The 26,287-nt window shown below is 38.3% G+C and overlaps 2 protein-coding genes across 2 annotated transcripts in view; one reads left to right on the forward strand and one right to left on the reverse strand.

Annotated features, from left to right (window-relative positions):
- Nucleotides 1–917: 917 nt before the first annotated feature.
- On the forward strand, nt 918–5,708 carry LOC124872685 (RING finger protein 223). Its single transcript, XM_047372945.1, has 2 exons — nt 918–1,216; nt 4,054–5,708. The coding sequence occupies exon 2, from the start codon at nt 4,139–4,141 to the stop codon at nt 4,859–4,861; it is 723 nt and encodes a 240-aa protein (XP_047228901.1). The 5' UTR covers nt 918–1,216; nt 4,054–4,138; the 3' UTR covers nt 4,862–5,708.
- Nucleotides 5,709–8,537: 2,829 nt separating this feature from the next.
- Nucleotides 8,538–26,287, reverse strand: part of ptpn11b (protein tyrosine phosphatase non-receptor type 11b) — a 63,138-nt gene continuing 45,388 nt past the window's right edge. The window contains exons 4-16 of the mRNA XM_047363011.1: nt 25,499–25,691; nt 25,228–25,344; nt 25,013–25,126; nt 21,558–21,654; nt 21,273–21,352; nt 20,940–21,095; nt 19,776–19,907; nt 17,589–17,743; nt 13,596–13,663; nt 13,363–13,514; nt 13,128–13,228; nt 12,886–13,015; nt 8,538–10,475 (exon numbers count right to left, since the gene is read on the reverse strand). Of these exons, the coding sequence (XP_047218967.1) occupies nt 12,928–13,015; nt 13,128–13,228; nt 13,363–13,514; nt 13,596–13,663; nt 17,589–17,743; nt 19,776–19,907; nt 20,940–21,095; nt 21,273–21,352; nt 21,558–21,654; nt 25,013–25,126; nt 25,228–25,344; nt 25,499–25,691 (1,453 nt within the window). The 3' untranslated portion in view covers nt 8,538–10,475; nt 12,886–12,927. The remainder of the gene's footprint in view (nt 10,476–12,885; nt 13,016–13,127; nt 13,229–13,362; nt 13,515–13,595; nt 13,664–17,588; nt 17,744–19,775; nt 19,908–20,939; nt 21,096–21,272; nt 21,353–21,557; nt 21,655–25,012; nt 25,127–25,227; nt 25,345–25,498; nt 25,692–26,287) is intronic.

The following is a 26,287-nucleotide window of genomic DNA, read 5'->3' on the forward strand; positions in this document are numbered from 1 at the left end:
AGGTGACCATGGTGACGTCGCATAAGGCATCAAGCAACTCATCAAAGCTCTTTGGCTTATTTGACCTTGTGCTGCAATTTTTTTTCCCCCCACTCTTTAATGACATTTGTTTTGATCAAATTTCTCTTTCAGATATGTTTACATGTATTCTGTGTGGCTGAGGCAGAATGTTTGAGCTGTAAGTCGGAACATGAACATTTGGCTGTAGTAAAACACTGTGGCTCAGACACCTATAAGCATCTTGAATCTCAAATAGTTCAGAATTTATTTTAAAATCTGTGTAAACTTGGTTGTCCGCTGTAGTGTTTATTAATGCCAACTGATTAGCTGTAGCATTGTGCCTTATGTGATGTCATTAACCTAAATAAAAACAAAGAGGGATTAGCTATTTGTTTCATCACTGCGCCTTTTTAGTCCTTTGTAATTTGTGAAAACCTTTTGTGGAAACCCATACTTTATAACTCAGCTGTGTTTTTATTGTCAATGTACATTTGTTAGTAAACTTAAAAACACAACTGGAGAGTATCTTTAAATTGGCAGCAATAAAAAGTTTGACTGCTTGAAACCAGTATTAAGTTGTTAGACATGTTTTTTGTGAGAATTTGGTGTGATTGGGGGGATATGTTACGCCTCGGATCTGCTCTGGTTCTGAAGAAAATAAATGCAACTGTCAGCTGAAGGATTTATTACATTTACATTTGTTTGAATGGGGTTTGCAGGGTTGTGAGTTATTGTGTTACAGATCAGGGAGTACACAGTAAAAAAAGGTAGAACTATAATAATATAATTAGAGAATGGGAGCAGTGTTAAGTAGACAAACATCAGTACAGGTCTGTTTAGTTCTGAGGCTTCTTCTTTCCCCTCCTCTTCCACTGTAGACACCACCCCAGGGCCAAGACTTTCCATTTGCATAGAGGGCTAAAAAGGGAGCTGACAGAACAGGGCAGGTGGAAACGGCCAACAGACGCTGAGGAGGAAGGAGGATAAAGCTCCTGCCCTGACGCTAGCTTTTACTACAGAGCACTCACTCAGCCACAGTGAGAACTGCAGCACAAGATCACACCAGAAGAAGTAAACCTGCGCAGAAGGACAATTAAAACTCCCACTAGGATCTATGAAGTCAGATAACTTTTTAAAAATGCATTTCTGTATGGAAAGGGAGTAAGCCAGGTGAAAGATCAAGAGGGGATCGTCTGACATCTTCATCATTTAACAGGTAAATTGGATATTTGCATATAGAAATCTTGTTCTTTTATAATAGTGACTCATTAATAGTGTACTGTGTTCTCCCAAGTTCTACAATATTGGTCAAGGAACTCTCCTTAAATCAAGAGAAAACAGCACATTAGACAGTGACAGCTGTGTTTATCTGCAACAAATTAGGGTGTTTTTTTAACCACTTCACCTAAACGTTGCTCAGAAATTTTGATTTTATAGTTAGACTATCATACAAAATACATTAGGAGCTCTTGCAGCAGACTTACAATGTATGCTCTGTATGTTTAGATTGGATTCCTGTATCTGTGTACTGTTGCCCGCATTGTCCTTCTTATTTACACAGGCTCCTGTCTGTTTCTGCCACAGCCCACTTCAAATTCAGTTTAACCGTCTCTGTAAGGGCCCCCGCCCCTTCCCTTTAAAAAAACATCAGGTAGATCAAGTTTCATTTGCTTAGCAAACTGAGAACAGGTAGTGCAGCATCCAGCATGACAGTTTGATATACACCAGATACTAAACAGGCAGTTGAGACGAACACAAAGAAGTTCCAGAAGCAAGAAAACAGTACTGAGGCTTGCAAAAAAAAAAAAAGTTTAAATTGGCTCATTCAAATGAGCTGTGATTCGTTCTCAAAAGGTCAGTGGGGCAGGAGAGGAAAAACAGAACGCTGCACAGAGCCAAGAAAGGCAACAAAGAGACCGGCCCACTGTTTGAAGTTTATGTTTTGGATTGAGCAGAAACCTGGTGCAAGTTAATATTTGACCCAGCTGATGAGTTATCAGCCTACCCCTCACAGTCTGAAAGCCATTTTTGGATTGAATTTCCTCCACGTGGTCACCCAAGATTTTATTAAAAAGATGAGAGCATGACCTGATTGTGTTTTTTTTTTTACATTCAACTATAGAGTCTTGTGAAAACAGTCAGCATGACCTTCACCTTAAACTGCATTCTGAATTTTTACCTCAACACTGAAAGGCATCAAGTGAAAAAAAACCATTCTACTGTTATTTATAAATGTCCTAGTTAAATAAAACTTGATTTAAATAATTAAATGATCAAGAGTTATTTAAATATGTCACTAATTTATAAAACAGATAATTAAAAAATTACATGTAAAATCTATTGAATTCATTCAGTTTTACTGCAGTGCTCCACAAATGTATTCAAACTGTCACTGCGAAATAGACTAACATCTGATAGGTTAACAATCACCAGAGTAGTGTAAGCTCCGCCCATCATTGATGGGTTATTCCTGTTGTAATGCAGCATGAAATATATACAATTCTAAAAAAAAAAAAAAGATATAATCACCTGTGTTTTTTGGAAATAATAAGAATTTATATTTTATAATTGCTTTTAGACCTCCATACTGTGGCAAGGAAAACAAAAACCCATTACCAAAAGACCATTCATTTAACTTACTCCATTACTTTCAATTTAAAACTAAAAAAAAAAAGAGATTAAACACCCATTTCTTTTCTTACTAAAATAGCAATCATAAATTTGAAGTCAGTGGATCATATCTTGAAGTAACCTTTTCTCAATAAGGAATTTATCATATTATAAAAATGTTCTGTTGCGTTCCACCTCACTGGCCACAAGATTAAAAACTGTAAACCTTTAACAAAGTGAGTGGGTTGGTTACTAAGTTACACTGAGGTCACATTGAGCACATAACAAAAGTCTGAGGCTAGCACTTTAGCTTTCTGTGGTTTTAGTGGTTTCAAAATGACAATTTTTAAGACATTTTCAAAGATATAGAATTTAGTTGGTTATTTTTTAAATTCTATTTTCACTAAATATAACACACCCACATTAGAACAAGGCTCTATTTAATAATATTGTATGTATAAATTTATGTATGAACCATTATGCACATGATTAGGCACTTAATATCATCGTAGAAAGTTAGGTGTCATTCAGGAAACAAGCTGAGACCACACCTTATAACTGAATTGTAGGGAAACTGATAAGGTGTTGTAATTACAATTAGAGAGACAAATATGTCCTAATCCTTGTGAAACATGTTCAGATTCAGCAAGGAATAAAGAGTGACAGTCACAGGAATGTCAAGGGTAGATTGAGTGATTAGCTGGAGAACAAGCGGGGACATTGTGTTTATGGGAAAACTGGAGTAGGACCAACCCTAAGGGCACAGTGACAAGAACACCTGTGCTCCCACAACTTTCATCCCCACACACACAAACACACTCAGTGTCCTTCCCATTAAAACTCCAACAGGGACTAATAATAATGCTATGCAAAAACAAGTGGCAAGGGCACCAGATTTACCACGAACAGAACCAGAATCAAAACAGGACTAAAGAACTTAATTAGTTTCAGGAAGCAGCTTGCTCAAGGCAAGTAAGAACCATTGTTTGCTAACTTGTTTGTGTACCTGTCATGCCTGCAAGCTTTTTATTGAAACAATCCCTATACAACTAAAACACAATAATTTAATTGTGCATTAAAACTCTATTTAGCTATTCACATACATAAACCCCTATAATGCACAATGTTTGGAATATCATACTTTGCTTTATGATAGTTACAATTATATTTGATTCTGTATAGGTTTACAGCCTGTTTAATATAATTTTCCTGTATTCAGTACTCAATCATCCTGCATACAACATACATTATGGGTCTTTCAGACAGGAAGCGGTGCACACGCCGCTGCGCTCTGAAACATTATTTTAAATGACTTAAAGTTCAAACAGACATAGCTTGTGTAAAATCTGCTCTGGTTGACTTGTTAGGATTATTGTAAGCGATGAGTGAAAAACAGATTTGCGCATATATCACTAATCTCTCCTGTTTTTTCATTCTTTGTAGATAACCCAGAAATTACAGAGTGATCAAGACTGACAGTCAAAAAGGCTGTAAGGGACGTAAGAGAGGAAGCTGTACATTTTGGAAGATGGAGGAAAGCACTCCGCAGGTCTGGCACATGCAGATTCCCAGACAGGAAATTCCAGCAGAGCTGCAGAAGAAGATATCGGTGGCAAACCAGCCAGAATGCTCCATCTGCTACAACACCTATGACAATGTCTTCAAAACACCCAAGCTGCTGGAGTGCACCCACACCTTTTGCCTCGAGTGCCTTTCCCGACTTATGGCTGTCTCGCTAACTGACCAGGATGAGAGTGGCGGCAGCATGCGCCTCTCTTGCCCCTTCTGCCGTCATCTCACCTTTTTGCCAGAGGATGGTCCTCCTGCCTTGGCCACTAGCCGCGAGGTCCTCTGCAAACTCCCCAGCCATCAACAACAGGAGGAGCCCGTGTGGTTGGAGGGGGAGAAGCTGTGCTACAAGAGCTCCAGACAGGACGCCGTCTCAGGAGTCCCTGAAAGTCCCACGACCTTCTGCATCTGCATTGACATTGGGGCCAGTAAGTCGGTGGATGCTCCAGTCCAGGCAAGGCCCAGAAGGCCTGGACTGATGGGCAGACTGGCAGACTGGAAAAGGATGCTTCTCTTCATAGTGCTCATGGTGCTATTGGTTATAGTTGTGCTGTGGCCCCTGCAGTGCGTGTTTACCACCGGAAACATGCGCTGTATGAGAAATAGACCCCAAATTAGTACAACTGCAACCACAACCACTACGTTTGGCCCATTTATCAGTAGATCTGGTCTAAAAGGATGAACAACTTGACTTACAGGACTTCACTGTAAATGCTGATAATGAAGACACTTTGGAACTGTTTTAAAATGTCATTGAGACTTTTTTTGGAATAGTTGCACTTAAGATAAATGCATTTGGCTATTGCAACTTGAGATGGACTGGCGACATGCCCAGGATGTACCCTGGCTTTTGCCCGATGACTGCTGTAGATAGGCACCAGCCCTCATTGTCAGATAGATGGTTGAATAAATGAAAGGTTATTACGACTGACCTTAGACTTTATAGTTCCTGCTACCAACATTTCTTCACCAACATATACATTTTAAAATGACTAAATTAGCGCAAGCAAAACCTATGTACACAATTCTCCGAGGCATAGAGAAAGCATTGGTAGCAGTAAATTTGTACTTTATTTAAGCTTTATTCTGAAATTAGATAAAATCACAGCATCTAACAGGTTTTCTGTCTTGATCAGAAAGTTGGTGATTTATTGTAAGTGTCTATTCAATGTTTAGCACTGACATAGAGACCTGTTGTCGTGTCCGGGCCAAATAGCAGAACATTGGATTGTGACATTTACTTCTGTCATTGTGGAAATGTGAACTTTATCATCTGAGACAATGAATGGAATCCAGATGTGCTAATGAAATTCTTTTCATATTGTAACATTGATTGTTCCTTTTGATGTCTTTGTTTACAAAACTACAATTAAAACGGAAGTATTAAGGTTATCCGTGTCCAAACGGTTTTAATGTGGTCAAATTTGAGAAAAAAAATAGTTTAACACTTTAAATATGTACATTTACTTTGAAAGTAAAGTGACATTTTTTAAATAGTAAATAAAATATTTATAGCAGTAAAAAAATTATCAGCGAGTTTATTTTCCTCCTGCATCAACCTTTAACCTCTGACTGTGAGTGGAAAGCTTTTCTTTGCTTTGCCTGGAAGCTGTAGTTCCTTTATTCCTGGAGGAGGTGTGTCACAAAGAGGAAAAGTTGGGTTGTGGGTTTTCCCAATTTGCGAAGCCATTAAATTCAGTTGATAAGACATTCCTGAGATTTATAGTTTTATGTAGAAGTACATTATGAATGGATAACTTCCATAAAGCACCATTTGGACTGCTGGGAAATGCATTTAACATTAAACTGGGATAAATGCAAACATGGCAAGGATTTGCAACTTGAAAGGAATTCATATTCAACATGCTTAGCATCACTTTTCTTCTCAGAATTATTCAATAAGTTTAGTTTTAATGCTACAGGACCTCAAGCAACAAATGTGAATAGTTTTCCTTTGACTTTACATGTTTTTGAGGATTTACTAATTCCCTTACACGTGGACACTTTCACGCTGAGATTCCTCAGCCGATGTCAACAAAACATTAAACATTTACAACACAAAAAAGACTAGTAAAAAAAAAACATGTGACTTGGTATATTGTGTCATCATAAAGTTTTTTTTATTGTATATGATAATAAGCCATTGAGAGAATATTTCCAGCAGCTCAATGCATCACCAGTTGTAGCCAAAACTTCCAAAACAATGAAAAAAAAAAAAAGGCGTCTGGGTGGACCCAGTGCAAGATGAACAGGAGAATGGATAACAACTTTAGGCGTACTGGAATCAATGGGGGGAAGGGATCGAAACAAAATCACATCAACATGTTCAAGTAAAATGTCAGCAGAAATAAAATACGACGTTACGACTGCATACCTCTGCAGATTCACACTGAGAATTTACTCATCAAACCATACTGACAAAAATAAGTCTTGATACAAAACGGAAATCCAAGGATGAATAAAAGAAATTAATTGGGAGAAAAACACATGAACAGCAACAGTCTAGTTCACTGATGAAAACAGTTCCACAGCCAATGGACTTCCACACAGCCTGAGAAAAAGAGTTTCACACTTTCAAGTACTAAAGTTTCAACAAATCATAAACAATTTGACCCCACACAGGCGAAGTGACAAACAACAGAAAAGGACAATCAAAATGACTCACAGCAAATAATCATAAAACAGGGAAACAATCCACAAATTAATTCTCCTTCATCTGACAGAGAATCACGAGAAAAGAAAAAGAGTTCGACGTCTCTTAATGTTCAGAATAAAATGAAGGACATCGAGTAGTGCAGCATTTCAAATACAGGCAGTGCAGGCCTTCACTGGCGCAAAGTGGAGACAGCTTTCAATCAATCACTAGAGCTATCAGTCACAAAACCAATCATTAGTTAGACCATGAAAAGCCTTCAAACTTTAAAACAAGGGACATAGCCGGTGGGCACAGCGTTGTTGCAGATTACATTCAACAAGATCTAATCAAAGTTTACAAAGAATTACAAACATTTCAGTGCAGTGACAGAGTATTGTTATTTCTACATCATCTGATGGGCTTGGTCGCACAAGAACAAGTTGTCTCTGAATCATGTTCTGTCCATTATGCAACACTTCCATGTGTTTGACCTGGTTAGTTGGAGAAACAGTCCAGTCTGAGGTCATTGTCAAAGCTTGAAAAAGCAAAAACAAATAATTGAAAACACGGAATATTTTCCTGATGTTGGACTGTGTTTTCAGGTTAACGAAGAACCTGAAGTGTCTTCCATCATCATCTTAAGTCAAATTTTGTAGAACATGGGTTAAAAAAAAAGTTGGGACCCATATGGCTGATTTGTGATGCATCGGGACACATGCAGGCATCACTTAGGGTTCTGTGTTAATGCACTGGGCTTAAAGTTGTTCCTGAGCAGTATTTGTGTTGTGTTGAGCTGGCTGTGTCATCATGCTGGGGGTGGGGGAGCCCATTGTTAAGGAGTGCTGTTGCCATAAAGAGGGTGTTTGGTCTGTAACAATCTTACAGTAGGTGGTGCATCCCAATGAATGTCAGAACATAATTTCCCAATACTTTTCCTGTACAATGCCTTGCTAAAATATTCATAGCTCTTCAAACTTCAAGGAGGTTTATATATTTTTTATTATTATTTACAAATGAAATTCTGAAATGTTTGACATGCAGTTGTATTCAGCTCCCCAGAGTCAATGCTTTGTAGAAACACTACATCAGTCAGGTGTTTTTAAGTATGTCTTTTGCCCATTGTTCTGTGCAAAACAGCTCAAACTCAGTTACATTGGAGGGGAAAAAGCCTTCAAAAATCTATTTTAATCTTGCGTCACATTTCGGTCTGGACTTGGACTGTGTTGTTCTAACACATAAATATGCTTATGGCTGTTGTTGACATGCTTGTAGGTGAACCTCCACCCCAATCTCAAGTCTTTTGAGGCGCCTAAAAGTTTTTTTTTCTCAGGATTTTGCCCTACATTTAGTTCAGTATATCCCCAAGTCAACATTGACCAGTTTGCTTGCACCTGCTAAAGAAAGCATGCTCACAGCATGATGCTGCCACCACCAGGGGTCATCATTTGAATATTGTTTTCAGTACCCAATCCATCTTTTCATCAGATTCTCCCGCCTGATCTGTGGATCACTGCATCTCCTCCGGAGTTACCATGGTTCTTTTGGCTGCTTCTCTAAAAAGTCAGTCATTTTCTACCACTTATTCCATAGTGGGTCACAGGGGAGCTGGTGCCTATCTCCAGCAGTCTATTGGCGAGAGGCAGGGTTCACCCTGGACAAGTCACCAGTCCATCGCAGGGCAACACACAAACAACCAAGCACACACTCATTCATACACCTAAGGGCAATTTAGATTAACCAATTAACCTAACAGGCATGTCTTTGGACTGTGGGAGGAAGCTGGAGTACGCGGTGAGAACCCACGCAAGCACGGGGAGAACATGCTAACTCCATGCAGAAAGACCTTCTCTAAAAAATTATGCCAAATTAGATTTGCAGTTACTCCTTCCTTTTTCTAAAGATGGATTGAACCGAACTATGTGAGAGTTAAATTTCATAGGTGGATCTATTTACTAATTAGGCAGCTTTTGAGGGCATTTGGTTATACTGGATTTTATTTAGGGGTATCAGAATAAAGGGGGCTCTATACAACTGTCCACCAAACTTTCCCAGCTTTTTAATTGTAGATCTTTTTAAACCATCATTTTACTTCCAGTAAACAACTATGCACCGCTTTGTGTTCATCTATCATATAAAATCTCAAGAAGATGGATTGGCGTTTTGGGTCTTAACGTGAAAAAATGTGAAAAGGTTTAGGGGAGGTAACAGCATCTCAATGGTTTTAATGATGTGGCTGAACAAGGAGTTTACTCTTGCCTTAAAACAAGGTATTTTGGATTCTGGATTCCAACAATCTGCCAGAAAGCACAGAAGGCTCGTCGCACTACAGCACCGGTCTACTTATCCCATAAATGACGACAGTTTACTCGCCCGGCTGTCATCAAACCTGGATTACAGCCGTCTTCTAAATTACTTTTTGGAGACAAATCTATTCTTTAATCTCAGGCAGATGGCCATCTGGCCCACTGCAATCGCCCCCTTTTTCTCGTCTCCTTGTGACAATCCCGTCTGACAGATGTTGAACTACATCAGACCTGCAGCTCATTGAGGACACAGTTCAACTCGCTATGTCCATTCAGAATGTCTTCTCTCACTGATTTTTAGAGAAATATGGACTTCAGGAAACATCAGAACTGAATCTGGTGATGTTTTTAGATGTGCTAAATCATGATCTTCTCAAGCATAACACTGTTTTAGAAATAGTCTCGATATATTAAAATAAACATTGCTTTATAATCATCTTACACAGCCATTATACCTGCATCGTACACAATAAAATCATAATCAGTATCAAAAGAGGGACTACTTAGAGGGACAAAGACACGCATTTGAAAAATCACCAGTTCTCTGTGGAAAACTATCCCACTATGCCCAGGGCTAAAAACAGAACATCTGATTATTAGCATTTACAACAGCAGGGGATTACATACAACATCTTCTGTCACTTTAAAAAAATTAAACCAGTTCACTTGTACACCCAGAATTCAATCAGTACTTTTATAAGAATAAGAAGGGTGGGCTTGCATGCCCTTCCTGAGCCTCAGGACCCTGTAGCAGGTTACGTAACAACCTCTTTTCATCACTCAGCGTCCACATTAATAAACCCCCACCAGAGAGACAGAGCAGAGCAAAAACAGTGCAAGGTTCAAGATCAAATGGCAGCCAGCAAAGACAGAAGAGGAAGGATTTCTGGGAACAGGCTGGCAAAAAGCTTAGTTCTGACCTCGACTCAGGTCCTGTGGAGCTTCGTTCAGTCAGACCCAGTGCCTAATATTTGTCACACCAAGCAAGTGCCTGTTTAGCAGGTTAGCTTCAGCGAGTAAGAGTAAACAAAAACGGAGAAGAAACAGCTGGCTAAGGGAGGCTATGGATTACAGACACATCCTGTCACAAGGCACTTAAGTTGGTTGAGTCAGGGTGTGTTAGATGGGACACAGACAGAGGGTGGGTAGGGGCAGAGACCCTGGGATGAGAGCATTATTCTGTAGGTTCCTCGCTGTTACAGAGGGTGGGGTCAGACTCCAGAATGAGAGGTCCAGCAGCACGGCAGCAGGAGAGTAGTCAGCTCACCGCCTTCATGACCCGGCCAGGGTCCGTTAACGTAACCTTTTCACCCCAAAGGGATTTTACAGACTCTGGCCAGGCAACATCTTTGCTGAAGCTGCACACAGAAGGAAGAACAGGTGTTTAATGGAATGATGGACAACATAATCTCATTTGATTTGATTACTCTACATCTCAAATGTGTCAACACCGCTGTCAAAATGTTTTTATGATATAAAAAAATAACATCAAAACAGTAAGAACGTTGCAATAACCTGGTTGCACAAGTAAGTGCACCCTTTGTCAAAAAACTTGTTTAAACAGGTTTTGGTCCATTTGATCCAACATTTTGATTTGGCCCCACACTTAACATTAATTATAGTAAATCTGATTAGCTGCAATTAAATGTCAATGGTCCTAGTAGGATTTTGTGCTCATTTACATCTTTTAGCTTCAGCGATAGTTTGCAGAGAGGTTACAGAGCATCAGAAGGACCTCGTTGTGCAAAGGCTCAGGAGAAGACTACAAAAAGATCCTTCAGCATTATGTACCATGTCATTACTAATCAGAGAAATGTGGGATGATAGTGACGAAAACGGGATGTTTCAACAAAATTGATGAAAAAACACTGATGCGTTCTCCTTATGTCTTGATTAAGAAGCAGGGTTAAAGACAGAAGCATTTTCTTCAAAAAAATACATCTATGTGTGGAGAAATCTTCAAAAAGCTTGTGGGGGAATGCACTGAGGTCTGATGAAACAAAATTTCGAAAGGTATGCTAGGCGCAAAAACCCTCACCATGAGACGAACATACCCAGTGAAACATGGTGGTAGTGACAGCATGATCAGGGGTTACTGTTGTACACAGTACAGTACACAACTCTTCAAACGGGATCCAAGAGTGTCATACAATCACGCGATCATATGCCACAAAGTTAAGTAATGATTTGCTGTTCAAGTATCCGGCATTCATTCATATAAAGGGTGTAATGAGACAAGCGTGACTTGACTTTTCTTCTGAGGCCTCCAGAAGCAGCCGTAATCGAAGCGGATTTCCCCCATGGTATGGAAAAGAAGGCCGGGACCGCATCGCACGCCTTCCCGATTCTTCAAGATAATCCTTGGTTCTCAAACATAAATATTTCATGGTAATGTTGCATCACTCTTTCGGTCATGGTTTTCAACCATCTTTGATTCACTTGTTCATTGTGAATATAGTTGGTCTTCCCTATTCTTTAATTCTGCTTGGTAGTTTAGTTGGGTTGTTTTAGCATAGCAGAGAGTTTGTTGAATGAAATATGTTTCACTTTGAGTTGACTTATTTTTGTTAATAAATTCTTGTATTTTAAGAAATTGTGTGAATTCATTTCATGTGTGTTCAGTTTTGCTGTTCAATAATGTTAGAGCTTGGCTCATGCCTTTCAATTTTGTCCTAATACCATCGCCTTACTGGGCTGGTATTCACAGGATAACCCTTAACAGACTGATTTATTAGTTAATAAAATATTAAAGTATTAATATACAATAATATATTCATATTCGTCATCACAAGACTGTTCTCCAGATGGAGTAGGGGTCTTAGTGAGTGTGGATAAAAACCTGACCTGTCAGTTTAAACCCCACATAACCCTTCAGATGTCTGCTAGAAAACCGAAGAAGAAGACAAGAGTTTTTAAAATTACTGAGCATACAGCCGAATCAAAACATAAATGGCTTGTGGTGCTTGGTTTTCCATTAGAGTAGGTGCCTCACAGACAGAGGCTATGATTCCTCAACGCAACTGTCTGGGGGCTCGATTCCTGACCTTGGGACCTTTTCTGCATGACAGTTGCATGTTCAGTTGAATTATAAAGACCATATGTTACATTAAGGTTGAAACATGTTTTGAAACATCACAAAAACCTGGCATTTAGTCAACAATCTAGAACAATCTTTATATCTGCTGGACAAATGCCTCAACCATACCCAGCAGGTGGCACACTTTTTTTTACACCTTTAAAAAAGTTGTTCTAAATAGTGGATTAGGCTTTAACGAATGACCAAATAAAACTACTGCTTACTATAAACTACAATACTGATAATTGTCGCTAGGGAAAAAATTACAAAGTAAAAGTAAAGACCGAGACGGATTATAACCAGAGAATATCATTTTGTGCTAGTTTTATTTAACACAAACTCATCCTGGGAGCCCTACAATAAACCATTAACTCTCCCTGATTACTTAAAAAACATCTATTTACCAAAATGGAATTCTACTGTTTTCAGTGGAAAATCACCTAAGTTTTTATTTCAAGAGAAACATTTTATACATGAGCCAAAGCTTTAGGTTAGTATATTTTTTTTCACCAAAACCTCTTTTTGTGAGTCCATTTTTTAACTTTCTGTCTTTACTAATATCTCTAAAGAGCAGCTGTTTTACATAGAACTGCACTGAATACAGGAGTTTCTTTCATAAATGGGTTGCTGTTTTGACTTTTACAGATAAAGGTATATCACAACAATTTACAGCTTTAAACAAAAGTACTCACCCAGAGGCACATAAGAGAAAAACCAGGTCCACTGCAGCAATTTTATCTCCTGGTATTACTGCTGAAAGACGTCTGAGAGGTTCTGAAGTTTATATTCTCGTACACACTTGAAGAATCATCATTTGTCATTCTGCAAAAACACACAAGAAAAGATATTTACTGTTAACACATGCAGGGAACATTCTTTGCTACTTTGGCTCCTGGATCCATCATGTTCCAGTTCATGTTAGTGTTACACGCACACTGAAGAGGAGCGGGAGGATGTCATGTTGTGCTTAGACCTTGAGTTGGTCATCTGGGGATACTTGATATTCGAATATTCTCTCTCCTTCATTTTATTCCTCTGAAAAAAGAACAAAACCAAGTCATATCAGACACAAAGATGCTTGGATGCTGATATCTTATGAAGTGTTGTAAAGCAGCTGAAAGTGTTTTAGAAAGTAACTGAAAGTAACTTTTGGATTACATCCAGAGTACCTGCTCCTCCTCCAGTCTTTTCTGAGCAGTGTCTATATACTGCTGCACCGCCATGTAGATGAACTTATACTGGGCCTCTGTTTGTACCATGCCAGATCTCTGCTGCCGTACCATTTGGATGGTCTTCGGGATGTCGATGTCACAGTCCAGACCTGGAAAACAGAAATCTGGAAATAAATGGACATCCAGAACAAAGTGCCGGAGTCTACTTTACCAGAATCCTTCCTTCCTACCTTGGCGGTTAATAATGTCAATGAGGATGTCAATGACAATGATGGTGCCGGTTCTGCCGATGCCTGCGCTGCAGAGATAGAGTAAATGTTTAAAATTATCTGTGATAACTATAAAAGAAGAAATTAACCATTTGTATCATGTTATGATCATCATTTTCTTTTTCTTTTTTTATTACTTATTTTTCTTTATATTTTTATATTTAGTTTTTTTTCTCTAAATTTTCTACTTTTATCAGAGGCATTGATGCTTCTGAATAGAAGAGCACCAAAGAGGACCGCTAGATGCACCTCGGAGTGTCGGCTGTCGACCACATGCCACCGGGGGAAACACCGACGCTGTGTCGCCTTTTAAACGTCTTTAGACATTCAGCGGAAGGTCAACCAAACAGACTCAAAACCGTTTTGACTCTTTCTGACGCAGTGCCAGTTTGAATTATTTAATGGTGCACAGCAGCAAAGAACAAATGAAATTATACATAATTTCAACATGTAAGTATTTCAAATTGAATTAATAGATTTAACCTGGAATTATTTGATGTCTGACATTTTTAAATAGCTTTGAATGTGTTCGTTTATAGAAGTCAATGTTCATTTAATCTACAACATTATTAAATAAGCTTTGAATTATTTATTTATTTACCGCCTTTTTTAACTTGATGGTATAGCAACCACCTATGAAAACATTAGAGTAAAATAAAGAAAAAACATAAATACTTCATCTTGCTCCTAACAAGAAGCTATTTTATAGTGAACCCTAAAGTGCAGGTAAATCTGATATTTGTATCATTACTGCAGAGGGCAATTTTTTAAAAGGTTTATCTAAATAAGCAACAATCAACTTTAAATCAATTCAACACAGACCACATTTTTTAAAACTATTTTAGTTTATAAGCTGCTGGTTTTCTTCGAAGATGAAAACTAGGATGCAACAGCTAATAGTGAACCTCATTATATCTACTGTGATCAACAGTCGATGAGATGTAAATGCAAATGAGTCCCTGTAACCAACAGCACTTGTTTTTGTGCTCCTGAAAAGTGACAAGGACCACTCATTGTGTAATACTAAAGGGAATTTAAAAACGGCTGAGGATCTTTTTCTGAAAAGCTTTTATAGTTTTATTGTTTTGCAGCAAAACATCTGCAGGTAAACTCATTTTTAAAGCTTGATTGTAAATATGAGAGTCTAGGTTTGAGCCAAATATTTAGCACACCCCAGTGGCCAGTTTGAATCTGTTATGAACTTCTGATATTGTGAAGGAATATGAGGGGAAACCTCTAAATTTAAAGAGAAAAAAAATACAACACTGAAAAAAACTACAAATCCAAAAAAAATAAATAAAAAGGTTAGCTAAAACTGCATTCTCAGGGTAATCTGATATCATCAATAAAACTGGATTATTCTGTGTCTATTTGATATGTCTCTCTTGAAACACCCTCCACATTTAAAAGGGAGACATTATCATTTATACTTTATATCTATAAAGTGTAAAGTATTAAATTAAAACACCACATACAGTCAAATTTAAACTTCATATTCGGAGTCATTTAAATCGAAATAATGAACTACACAACAAGCTAGTGCAATTTAAAAAGCACTAAAATAAAACAAGTAAACCAATCAAGAGTTATTCACTGTAAATACAGATATTCATCCGTATGAACAGAAAAATATAGAAAAGCTCTCATAGAAAGCGGATCTTGCTGAGCTCTCTGCAATGTTCCACTTAATGCAAAAAGAGAGCATCCATAAATTACTCTTAACACGGAAAATTGACAGCGTCTCCATGCCAGAACTTAGTTATGTACAATGTTTTCATATGTTCAGTATCCGCGAGTGTAATGAAAACAAGTAGTAAAACAATGCTTGTTTAGTGTATTTTGCAAACATATAAATGTTTATACGGTATGTTCTTCATCTTCGACACTGTACTTGCTGCTTCTATTGTCTGCAACTTCAATACAGTTCAGGCAGAAGAACTAAGTATTCTGCGGTGCCCTAGTTGAGCCAGAGTTCACACTCTGGCACCTCTTTTTGTTGGTGGAAACAGGTGTCAATGGTTCAAAATCACGTTTGGGAACCGGAATGACTCCGAACTGCATTGGTGGAAAAGAGGTATAGCTGTATGTTTAGGAACCTGCGGTATTATTCTCCCTCTAGCAGGTTTTCCTCCAGGATTGCCCTGTACTTAACTCTATCATTTCACCCATCAACCCTGACCATCTTCTCTTTCACTAATGAAGAAAATGATTCCACAGCATTGTGCTGCCAACGCTGTGTTTTACGGTGTGGTGTGTTTGGTATGTTCAGAGTGTTGTAAAGTGTTTATTTTCAATGGTTTTGCATGTAGGCCAAAAAGCTTAGCTTAGCTGCAGTTTTATCTGACCAGAGCACCTTCTCCCTGATGTTCGCTGTGTTCCCCTACATGGTTTGTATGGAGTACCATTTGTAGAGTTACACAGTCAGAAATCGACTGCAATATTTTGGGTTAGTTAGTCTGTCATAACAGAAGAAAATGAGGGTTCATTTTTCAAAGTTATATGTTCACCCTGTCATTCATACATTTATAAATGTCACAGTTCCAAACTAAATATTTAATAAGCAAGCTAAATATTTAGTTTACAAACTAAATGTTTAATTAGCTTTAAACTAATTATTTAGTTTGTAAACTAAATATTTAACTTGCTAATTAAATATTTAGTTTGGAACTGTGACATTTATAAATGTATGAATGACATGGTGAAATTTATTTTGAAAAATTAATGCTCCCATTTGTTTTCTTTTATGACAGCCTAAATAACCCAAAATACTGCTGTCATTTTTTTGAACGTGTAACTTTACCAACGGCATCCAATAGGCTTATTCATAAACTGCAAATAAGGATCGTTGGCTTGCTCCAGCAATGACTTTCTTCGTGCCTCATTTTCATAAAAGATTCAAGTAATTAATTTATCTTACATTTCAAAATTAGACACTACTTTGTATTGGTCTATCACATAATATCCCATTAAAGTACCTTGAATCGAAATTGAAAAAAAATTGAGAAAAATCTCAAGGACTGGAAGACCTTTTCGAAATATTTCATTATAAACAGATAAAACTTTCTTGAGCCCAATCTGCACAAAAATAATCATAGGAGAATGGCTACTGATTTTCTACGGACACAAAGCTTTGCTCATAGCTATCTCCAAATGTCACATTGCTTGTGAAGTCTGTTTTCTGGCTGGGCCTTTTAAGGACAAAGTGACTATGAGAAGAAGCCACTCTGGGAATGTCTTAACTGTGTGAATTTGGCTTAAAACTGCAGAGTGATTCCACATTTAGCCAGCAAGCCTGTTTGAGCTGGTTCATGGGGACATTTTACTGTAAAGGTCTCCCTGTACGTAATTCACTTCAGACCAGCTAACAACAGGACTGGTTTAGCAAGTGAATGGCAGTGCCAGTGGTTTAACAGACACGGTACAGGTTGTTATGGTCTGATAGTTACATTAAGTTTCATTGCACCAAAGACAACTCTCCTTGTATGTTCGGAGTCTTTAAAATGACTTAATAAAAACCAGTAAGAAACAGTCATGTGTGTCTTATGATGCTCCATCTACATGGCTGTATTCGTAGAGTGCTGTGGGTGTCTCACTAGCATGAAGTTCTCCCTGACCAACAGTTCTCTCTGTTTGAATCCTGTCATCTTTGCTGCTTTCTAACCACCTTCATGTTCACATGTTGACCTTTATTTGTTGACCTTTATTAATGCATCACAACAGTTTCACTGTAGATTTAGAACTTCGAGACTGTCGTTGGGATGAGGACGTTAGCAGAATTTTAGTGAATTTACCAACAGGGGAAACTTGTTAGCATCTCTCTCTTCCGTTCCTCCTGAAATCAATTTGTCAAGATGCTTCATACCTGACATTCTAGTTGTTGCTATACCTAAAGACATCAACTCTACAGAGTAAGTCTTCTTTTCCAACACGACATTGTTCTTTGTTTGGCTGTACCTGCAGTGGACAACGATGGGTCCAGTATCTTTAATGGTACTCTGTGTGCGGTTGACTTCCTCTAGGAACCAGAGGACACCACCGGGCTCATTAGGCACCCCATGGTCAGGCCAGCTCAGATACTGAAAGTGCCAGATGTACCTCTGAGGCTCTTTCTGCAGTGAATAAAAGCATGAAAGTAAATGACCAACTTGTACTCCAGATTCATTTATTTTCAGATTGTTTAGTAATGCTTAGTCAAAAACAAACACTTCTTCAGTGAAAGCATGTTTTTAGCAAACAAAAATCTTCATCAATCAAGTTTTAAACGTACACCACTGTGAAAATATTTTATTTTATATTTTTCTATAAAACAGCACACTTTTTTTATTGGACTTTGGCTGCATTTTCATTAATTGTGATAATATCTGACCATATTCAGAGATATTTTAAGTTTTAATTTTTTTGTCTGAATTATGAGTCCTTCCAATCTGAAGACCTAAGTAAACCAAAGGATCAATAAGTGGTCTCTAGATATAATATACCACTAGGTATTTTAAATTGGTTCATTACGCTATTTGTTACAAGCAGCCAGCCACAAAGAAACAAATACTTATTATTTCTTTCGATAAATCTGTAAAGCTGTAAGCTAAAAACATGGCATACAGTGGATTATCACACAGTTACACAGTTTAAGATAAAGCAGTTTCACTTATATGAAAGGTAAATGGACTGAATTTCTACAGCACTTTCTTAGATATAGTGACCACTCAAAGCGCTTTACACTAGAGCCACATTCACCCAGTCGCACTCACATTCATACATCGATACGCAGATCAGTGGGCAACATAAAGTTAAATGCCTTGCACATGGGCACACTGACATGTGACAGGATGAAGCTGGAATCAAACCCACAACCTTCTGATTGCATAACAACTACTGTTCCCAATGATTCACAGTCATCCCCATAGATTGTAATAGATTCATTATATGAATGAGTTCTGAATATATGATTTATTACACCGAGTGATATATTTGAATCCTTGTCATTTTTAGAGTCCAAACTATAAATGTCAGCATCTGATTTATTTGAAAAACACTAACAATATTCAAAGCAGGATTTTATTTATTTTTAAATAAAATAAAAATATTGTTTTCAGGGGGAGAACTGGAATTTAAATTTGGAGGGGAATTGAATTTAAAAATGCGGTATATCAGAACAACCCAAGTGTGGGTGTTTCATTTCCATGGATAAATGAAGGCACAGATGAACACAAACAAAGTAAAAATATTAATCAGTTTTAAAAGAATATAAAAAACACACACACAACTTGAAGGAAGAGCAGCAGTTTAATCCAGGGCAGTAAATACAGTAACATTGTTGTTATATCACGTTTTTGTTCTTTTCCTTCTTTGCAATTAGAAAACTATATGTTTTGACACTGTAAGTAGTGTAACTAGTTGGAAAAAACTAGCTGTTAAAAATGAACAATGGAAAGGTGTAGGAAATTATGTTTATATTTCGAGATAATACTTTTGAAACACGAGCGAAGGAAATGTAATGAGTGAGACTGTAGGAGGGAGCTGGAGTACCAGGAGAGAACCAATAGATGCACAGGTTGAACATGCAAACTCCATGTAGAATGAGCCTAAACTGGGACTCAAACCCAGAACCTTCTTGCTGCATGCAACAGGGCTACCAACTGCTACCGCTGTTTCTATATAACATACAAGTTTCACAATTATTGAAATAAATAAACTTTCTGTGCACTTCATTCACATGAGCCTGACAGCAGCTTTGACAAACTGACACTGTGCTGTAATTATACCTGAGTAAATTAGCTGTATTATAACAACAATTAAATAAATACATTGAAGTGAAAATAATTAAAACAAAGTTCCAGTTTCCTTTTTTCACTTGAATTTGTTTGATATTTCTGTTTTAGGTATTTTCTATATTACAGTTGTGATCAAATCAGCAGGAATTTCTGAGAATCATTATGGCAATATTTTCAAAACAAAAGCCACCTGGAAAGAAGACACAATTCTTCTTTATTCTCCATAAAACGTACAAGATTTTTGAGTTTCTTTGCACCTTTTCCTTTAACCATCCCATCCTCTGAAAAAAGTTAAAGCCCTTTTGGCAAAACAGTTTGGTTGGTCAGATAATCTGACTCCAGGTCAGTGGGTCAGCTTGAGAATCCCTACCCTGTCCAGGCGCATCACCTCCAGCTTCCTCAGGATGTAGTCCTGTGCGGGTTGCTCTTCCACATTCCTCACCAGCAATTTTCCAAACTCTTTAGTGCCATGGAGCTCTGGCCAGTAACGGACACATTTGTTCTGTAAGAAGAAACAGTCACAGAGCGAATAACGCACAGAGAGAGGGTGTTTGGTATTAGACAGTCCAAAGAAACTCCTCATCTCAAGCAGCTTTTCAGTAAGCTTATCTGTCAGGCTATCCCCCTGCTAGTCTTGTCCCTACCCCCACCACCACCACTAGTACATGTATATCATCCCTACTTCTGATACAGAAAAGCTGTAACAAGTAGCAGTGCTTTCCAGTAATGACTTATAAAAAAGGCCGATAGTAGATAATCTAAGCTCCAGAACAGAACAGCCTAAACATTTTGAAATTGTGAAACGGAAATAATTCATGATTGGCTCTTTTTGGTCAAATCACAGAAGTCATTCTTAAACACACTTTCTAAACACGCCTTTGGAGCCACAAGTCTCTAAAACTGAAAGGCATTGATATATGTGTCGTCAGGAACCACACAGTGCAGACGTTTTTTAGGGGATTTTGTTAATAAGAAAGAGTTTTCCAATGTGAATATTTTGAATGGATCTGCGACTGTTTATTCTCAACGTTGACAATGGATGGAATGAGCACTGCTACTTTCTCCAAAACTCCTCTATGCATGACAAGTGGATGAGCTTCATAAAAGTAAAAAAAGGGAAGATTATTGATTTCTGCTCACCCTCGAAAACAGGCTTTCTTTTCAACATCATTTTTGGCCCAAGATCATGAGACAATAAGAACATTGGCTTAAAGGGCAGACACAACTCAATGTGAGGCACACACAGGTTCAAACAATGATGAAGCATACCCTTCAAAAATTAAAACTCTGAATACAACTGATAACTACAGATTACCTTTAAGTGAGACTAAAAAAGAGAAACACTAATACCTTTTAGTATATAGGCTCTTACATTATTTGATGAAAAATACAAATTTAGCATCAAGCAATCATTTGTAGTAGATCAACACCCAGTAAAAGGAGCTAGAGTACACCAGAACTACTTATTTGAACCAACATGTTTTGTTTCATGACAAGGATTTGAAAACGCATCAGTGACATAAAGGCAGCTCACCCTTCCCCGCTCCATCTCCTTGGTGGTCATAACGATGACGTGTGCGTTCTCCTGATACACCATCTTCCAGAAGTCAGTCACCGTGTTCTGCAGGCATCCCTGGGTGGCAATGAAGACTTTACTCTCTTCTACATGGCGCCCGTCTTCATTCATATTCTGCACGGTTGGGCAACATGAACAATTACACAGAGAAAGTTTTCTAATATTGAGTGTAAATTCATTTTACAATTTTAAATATCTAGAAATGTATTTAAAAGCAAAAGGGCTAATGGCAAGTTTGTGGTTAAAGTCCTTCCTAGTTGTGCCCCATTACGATCATTGACACAGACTCACTCTGATATAGTTGGCATTGATGTAGTCTGAACCATGAACATCTGATTCTGAGTCTCTGATCACAACTCGAGTTGTGTCAACTGTAAACACAAAGTTCAACAAATTAATGCACAAAAAAGTAGACAGTTCTGAATCCACACAGGGATAATGGCAGCTGATAGGATGCAGGCCATTAAAATGCTATCTTTATCCTCTGCCTGGGCTGCTACGTGTCTCTTGTCTGTTTGTCACTCTTTCCACAGGAAGTTGGAGAGACAGGAAATGGCAGGTTGCTGCGTGACTCACAGGGGAGGATGTTCTTGTATCTGTTTTTACTCTTGTTTTCTGGCTTTTGGCCCTCTTTCCGGGGATACAGCAGTTTGCACTCTTGTTGCTGAAGTACCTTTATAGTGGATGGAAGAAGAAAAAAGAAAATAAAGACAGATAACAAAATAAAAATGAAAATCTTTATTGGGTTAATAGCACATAAAAAAGTTCAAGGGAGTGCTGAACAAAAAACACTCTACTGACATTTCCGAAGACATTTATGTAACTGGAATATTCTGAATAAAGCTTGCTGTAAAACAGTGTAATGGGCTTTTATTACAGCAGAGGTCACCCTGGAGAGAAGTAAAAGGGAAACTGCATGTCTAAGAATTCCCGGTGTATAATCATGGGGAAGTGATTCACTGTGCAAATAACTTCACTTCAAGACAGCTTCACAGTCATACTTGATAAGTAAATTCATTTCAGTAGTAACATTTTTCCAAACAAAAGGTAAACCAAGTACCAGTACCAGTTTACAGGTTCATCACAATAAATTACAATATCACAGAAAATTCTTTGGTTTCAGTAATTCAATACAAAAAACTCACATTATGTAAATTCATTCCTAACTAAAACTGATATGTTTTTTAGATCATTTCAGTATCACAAAAGATTAATGATAAAGGATATGAAACCAGAAACCCTAGCCTGCTAAAAAGTATGTCTATGTTCAGGACAGTCTATGGACACAAGACTTGGTCAGGGTGCATGAATTAATGCAGCATGGCCTGGAGGTGATCAGCCTGTGGCTCTGCTGAGGTGTTAAGGAAGCCCAGGTTGGGTTAATAGAGGCTTTACTCTCATCTGCATTGTTGGACTATTATAGTCTTCTTGAAAACACTCAACTCTCTATAAGGTTTAAGTCAAGGGACATCATTGGCTAATCAAAGACAGTGATGTCATGGTTAATAAACTACATATTGGTACTTGTGGAAGTGCTGGCAGGAGCCAAATTCTTCTGGGTAATAGATACATCTAGTCAGCACAATAGAGTAGCAAGTGGTCTAAAATGTATGGGAACTCAGCCCACTTTGGACTAGGTAAAACAGAGTGGACCAATACCAGCAAAATGACAAATCATCTCTGACAGTGGGATCCTTAAACTGGACCTCAAGGGTCCAACAGTTGTAGCCAATGTCAATTCAGTTCAATTCAGCTTGTTTATTAAGAGCCAATTCACAACAAAAAACATTCTAAGCCACTTTATAAGACAAATAGATCCCGTTTAAAAGATAAATATATGATTAAATTTGGAAGACTACGATGATGATGATTAGATCAATTCAATCATATAGGCAGATTCAATTTCAGTTAGATCTATTCAAATTCAATCCCCGTTACAATATGATGCAGTCAAATTTTGTTCATAATGCCATTAGGCATTATAAACTGACTTTCCACAGCAAGCCCTCATCCAGAGCAAGTATTTCATGACAGTGGAAAGGAACAACCATCTTTTAGCAGGAGCACACCTCCAAGCTAAGTGTGAAATGCCATCCTGGATACATCTGTGTGTGGTAGCTCTTGAAGTACTGACTCCAGCTGCTATCCATACCTTATTAATCTTTCCCAAACTCTTAAAGGAGCTGTACTTCACAGTCCTCTACACTTGTGTTGATAAAAACACAAGAAACATCTCTTTTTCAAATTGGTCTTATGTAAGATTTAAATTTAATGAGAATCAAAATTTAGTTTTTTATTATTATTATCTATACACAATAATCATCAAAATAAACTGAAAAGGATTCCATAAAGATATATGTCTGTGTAATAAATCTAACACACAAAAACACCAATTAATTACCTTTCTGGTGATTTTGTTTCACATTTTTGTCTTTGCTATGCATTCCTTGAAGGGATCATGCATTAAGCATCATGAACAAATAATGATGTTCATGATGCATGACCTACAAGGGTTGGACAATGAAACTGAAACACCTGTCATTTTATTGGGGGAGGTTTCATGGCTAAATTGGACCAGCCTGGTAGCCAGTCTTCATTGATTGCACATTGCACCAGTAAGAGCAGAGTGTGAAGGTTCAATTAGCAGGGTAAGAGCACAGTTTTGCTCAAAATATTGAAATGTACACAACATTATGGGTGACATACCAGAGTTCAAAAGAGGACCAATTGTTGGTGCACGTCTTGCTGGCGCATCTGTGACCAAGACAGCAAGTCTTTGTGATGTATCAAGAGCCACGGTATCCAGGGTAATGTCAGCATACCACCAAGAAGGACGAACCACATCCAACAGGATTAACTGTGGATGCAAGAGGAAGCTGTCTGAAAGGGATATTTGGGTGCTAACCCGGATTGTATCCAAAAAACATAAAACCACAGCTGCCCAAATCACGGCAGAATTAAATGTGCACCTCAACTCTCCTGTTTCCACCAGAACTGTCCGTCAGGAGCTCCACAGGGTCAATATACACGGCCTGGCTGCTATAGCCAAACCTTTGGTCACTCATGCCAGTGCCAAACATCGGTTTCAATGGTGCAAGGAGCGCAAATCTTGGGGTGTGGACAATGTGAAACATGTATTGTTCTCTGATGAGTCCACCTTTACTGTTTTCCGGGAAAGTTACAGTGTGGAGAAGCCCCAAAGAAGCGTACCACCCAGACTGTTGCATGCCCAGAGTGAAGCATGGGGGCGGATCAGTGATGGTTTGGGCTGCCATATCATGGCATTCCCTTGGCCCAATACTTGTACTTCACTGCCAAGGACTACTGAACCATTCTTGAGGACCATGTGCATCCAATGGTTCAAACATTGTATCCTGAAGGCGGTGCCGTGTATCAGGATGACAATGCACCAATACACACAGCAAGACTGGTGAAAGATTGGTTAGATGAACATGAAAGTAAAGTTGAACATCTCCCATGGCCTGCACAGTCACCAGATCTAAATATTTTTGAGCCACTTTGGAGTGTTTTGGAGGAGCGAGTCAGGAAACGTTTTCCTTCACCAGTATCACGTAGTGACCTGGCCACTATCCTGCAAGAAGAATGGCTTAAAATCCCTCTGACCACTGTGCAGGACTTGTATATGTCATTCCCAAGACGAATTGACGCTGTATTGGCCGCAAAAGGAGGCCCTACACCATACTAATAAATTATTGTGGTCTAAAACCAGGTGTTTCAGTTTCATTGTTCAACCCCTGTATACAGCCCTATTCAAAACCTTGAAAATTAAATAATATTAGAAAAACATTCCGGCAGAACAATTCAATATGCAGCACACTGAATATTTCACCTGATGACCTGCTAGTTAGTGGGAAATCATATACTATGCACATGAGTAAAAATTAAGCCTCAGCCAAGATTATTTTTATGAGGTTAAAATGATCTTTTGTAAAATGATTAAAACAACATTAACAGTGACTTACCCATAATATTGTAACGAATCTAGAAAAAAATGGCTGTGCTTTACGCACCTCAAATTCCTCCCAGAATCCTTGTTTGGGCTTCTCCGAGTTGTCTGCTACTTTGTTGAGTTCTCGTACTCGGTTCTCAATGTTGGCAGCGTTTATCCTTGTGGCGTTAAAAGGCTATCATAGTTGCACAGAAACACAAAGATGGAAAACTGGTCATAGAGAATATGCTTAGATTTCTATATATGTTTTTTTTTTTTTGTATATCTCTGTGTAACCTGTTTGAGGTGCACTACAATGCCACTTTTTTCCACCATGGGGTTCTTCTTGTAGTGTTCAACCAGATCGGCCAAGGTGTCAAACCTTTCACCACCTCCCACGTCATACTTGCCTTCCTGCAGAAAGCAAACATTAAAAATTAAATAAAAAACATGTAACACCAATGATATGAAGAGATACTTTCAGCCATTGTGAAACTCAGCTGAATTGTCTCAGCAATCAAAATCCTTCTTAATGGTATGACTGTAAGTCCCAAATTAGTTTTCTCACCTGGTAGCGAATCATAACGTGGGTAACTTTGGTTTTGCGGTCAACGTTGTCATGTTTCTCTTCATTGGTGAGAACTGACAGGACAAAATCGCCAGGTTTACTCTGACTCTCCCGTACTAGAAAGCTGCCAGCTTTGCCTTTTTCTGTGAGGAGTTTTTCTGCATCTCTGCCAGAGAGGTGCCCATGGTACCATCTGGAGATAGATGAGGAAATGTCTTTCTGAACCACAAATGGAAAATCCATTTTCAATGGCAAAACAATAGCATCAAAGGCCATCCATCCATCCATCCATCCATCCATCCATCCATAAACTTGACTTTTTTAAACCTCTGATTTCTTAGTTTTCATTGCCATTCCTTTGTGTTTAGTTTCTTATTTAATCATTATTTTTTCTTGTATTCGTTCATCTATCCATTTTGGTTTATTCTCTTATGTTAGTTGTAGGCCTTTTCCCTTTCGGTCTGTAGATCCTGTTGAGTCTTAGTTCAGCTCCCTTTGTGTTAAATTCCCTGCTTTCATTCTGTCACAGCCGTTAGTCTGCCCTTGCTCCACGTCCTGATCTTCCCCCTGTAAATTCACGTGTTATTCATTATCAAAAACTCTTTTGCCACAGTCAGTGTCTGTGCTTGGGTCCTTATTAGGCTGCAAACATGACATCTGTTAATTTCTTTAGCAGAAATGACTTCATGTAGCCAGTCTCTGACATCTGTCTGAGAAACGTGTGTCCTACTATTTCCTGGCAGAGAATTTGAGGGTTAATTGCATGTTCAGCCTATTTCAAGTCACCCC

This window comes from Girardinichthys multiradiatus, chromosome 1 (assembly GCF_021462225.1).
Source record: "Girardinichthys multiradiatus isolate DD_20200921_A chromosome 1, DD_fGirMul_XY1, whole genome shotgun sequence".
Classification (NCBI taxonomy): Eukaryota; Metazoa; Chordata; class Actinopteri; order Cyprinodontiformes; family Goodeidae; genus Girardinichthys; species Girardinichthys multiradiatus.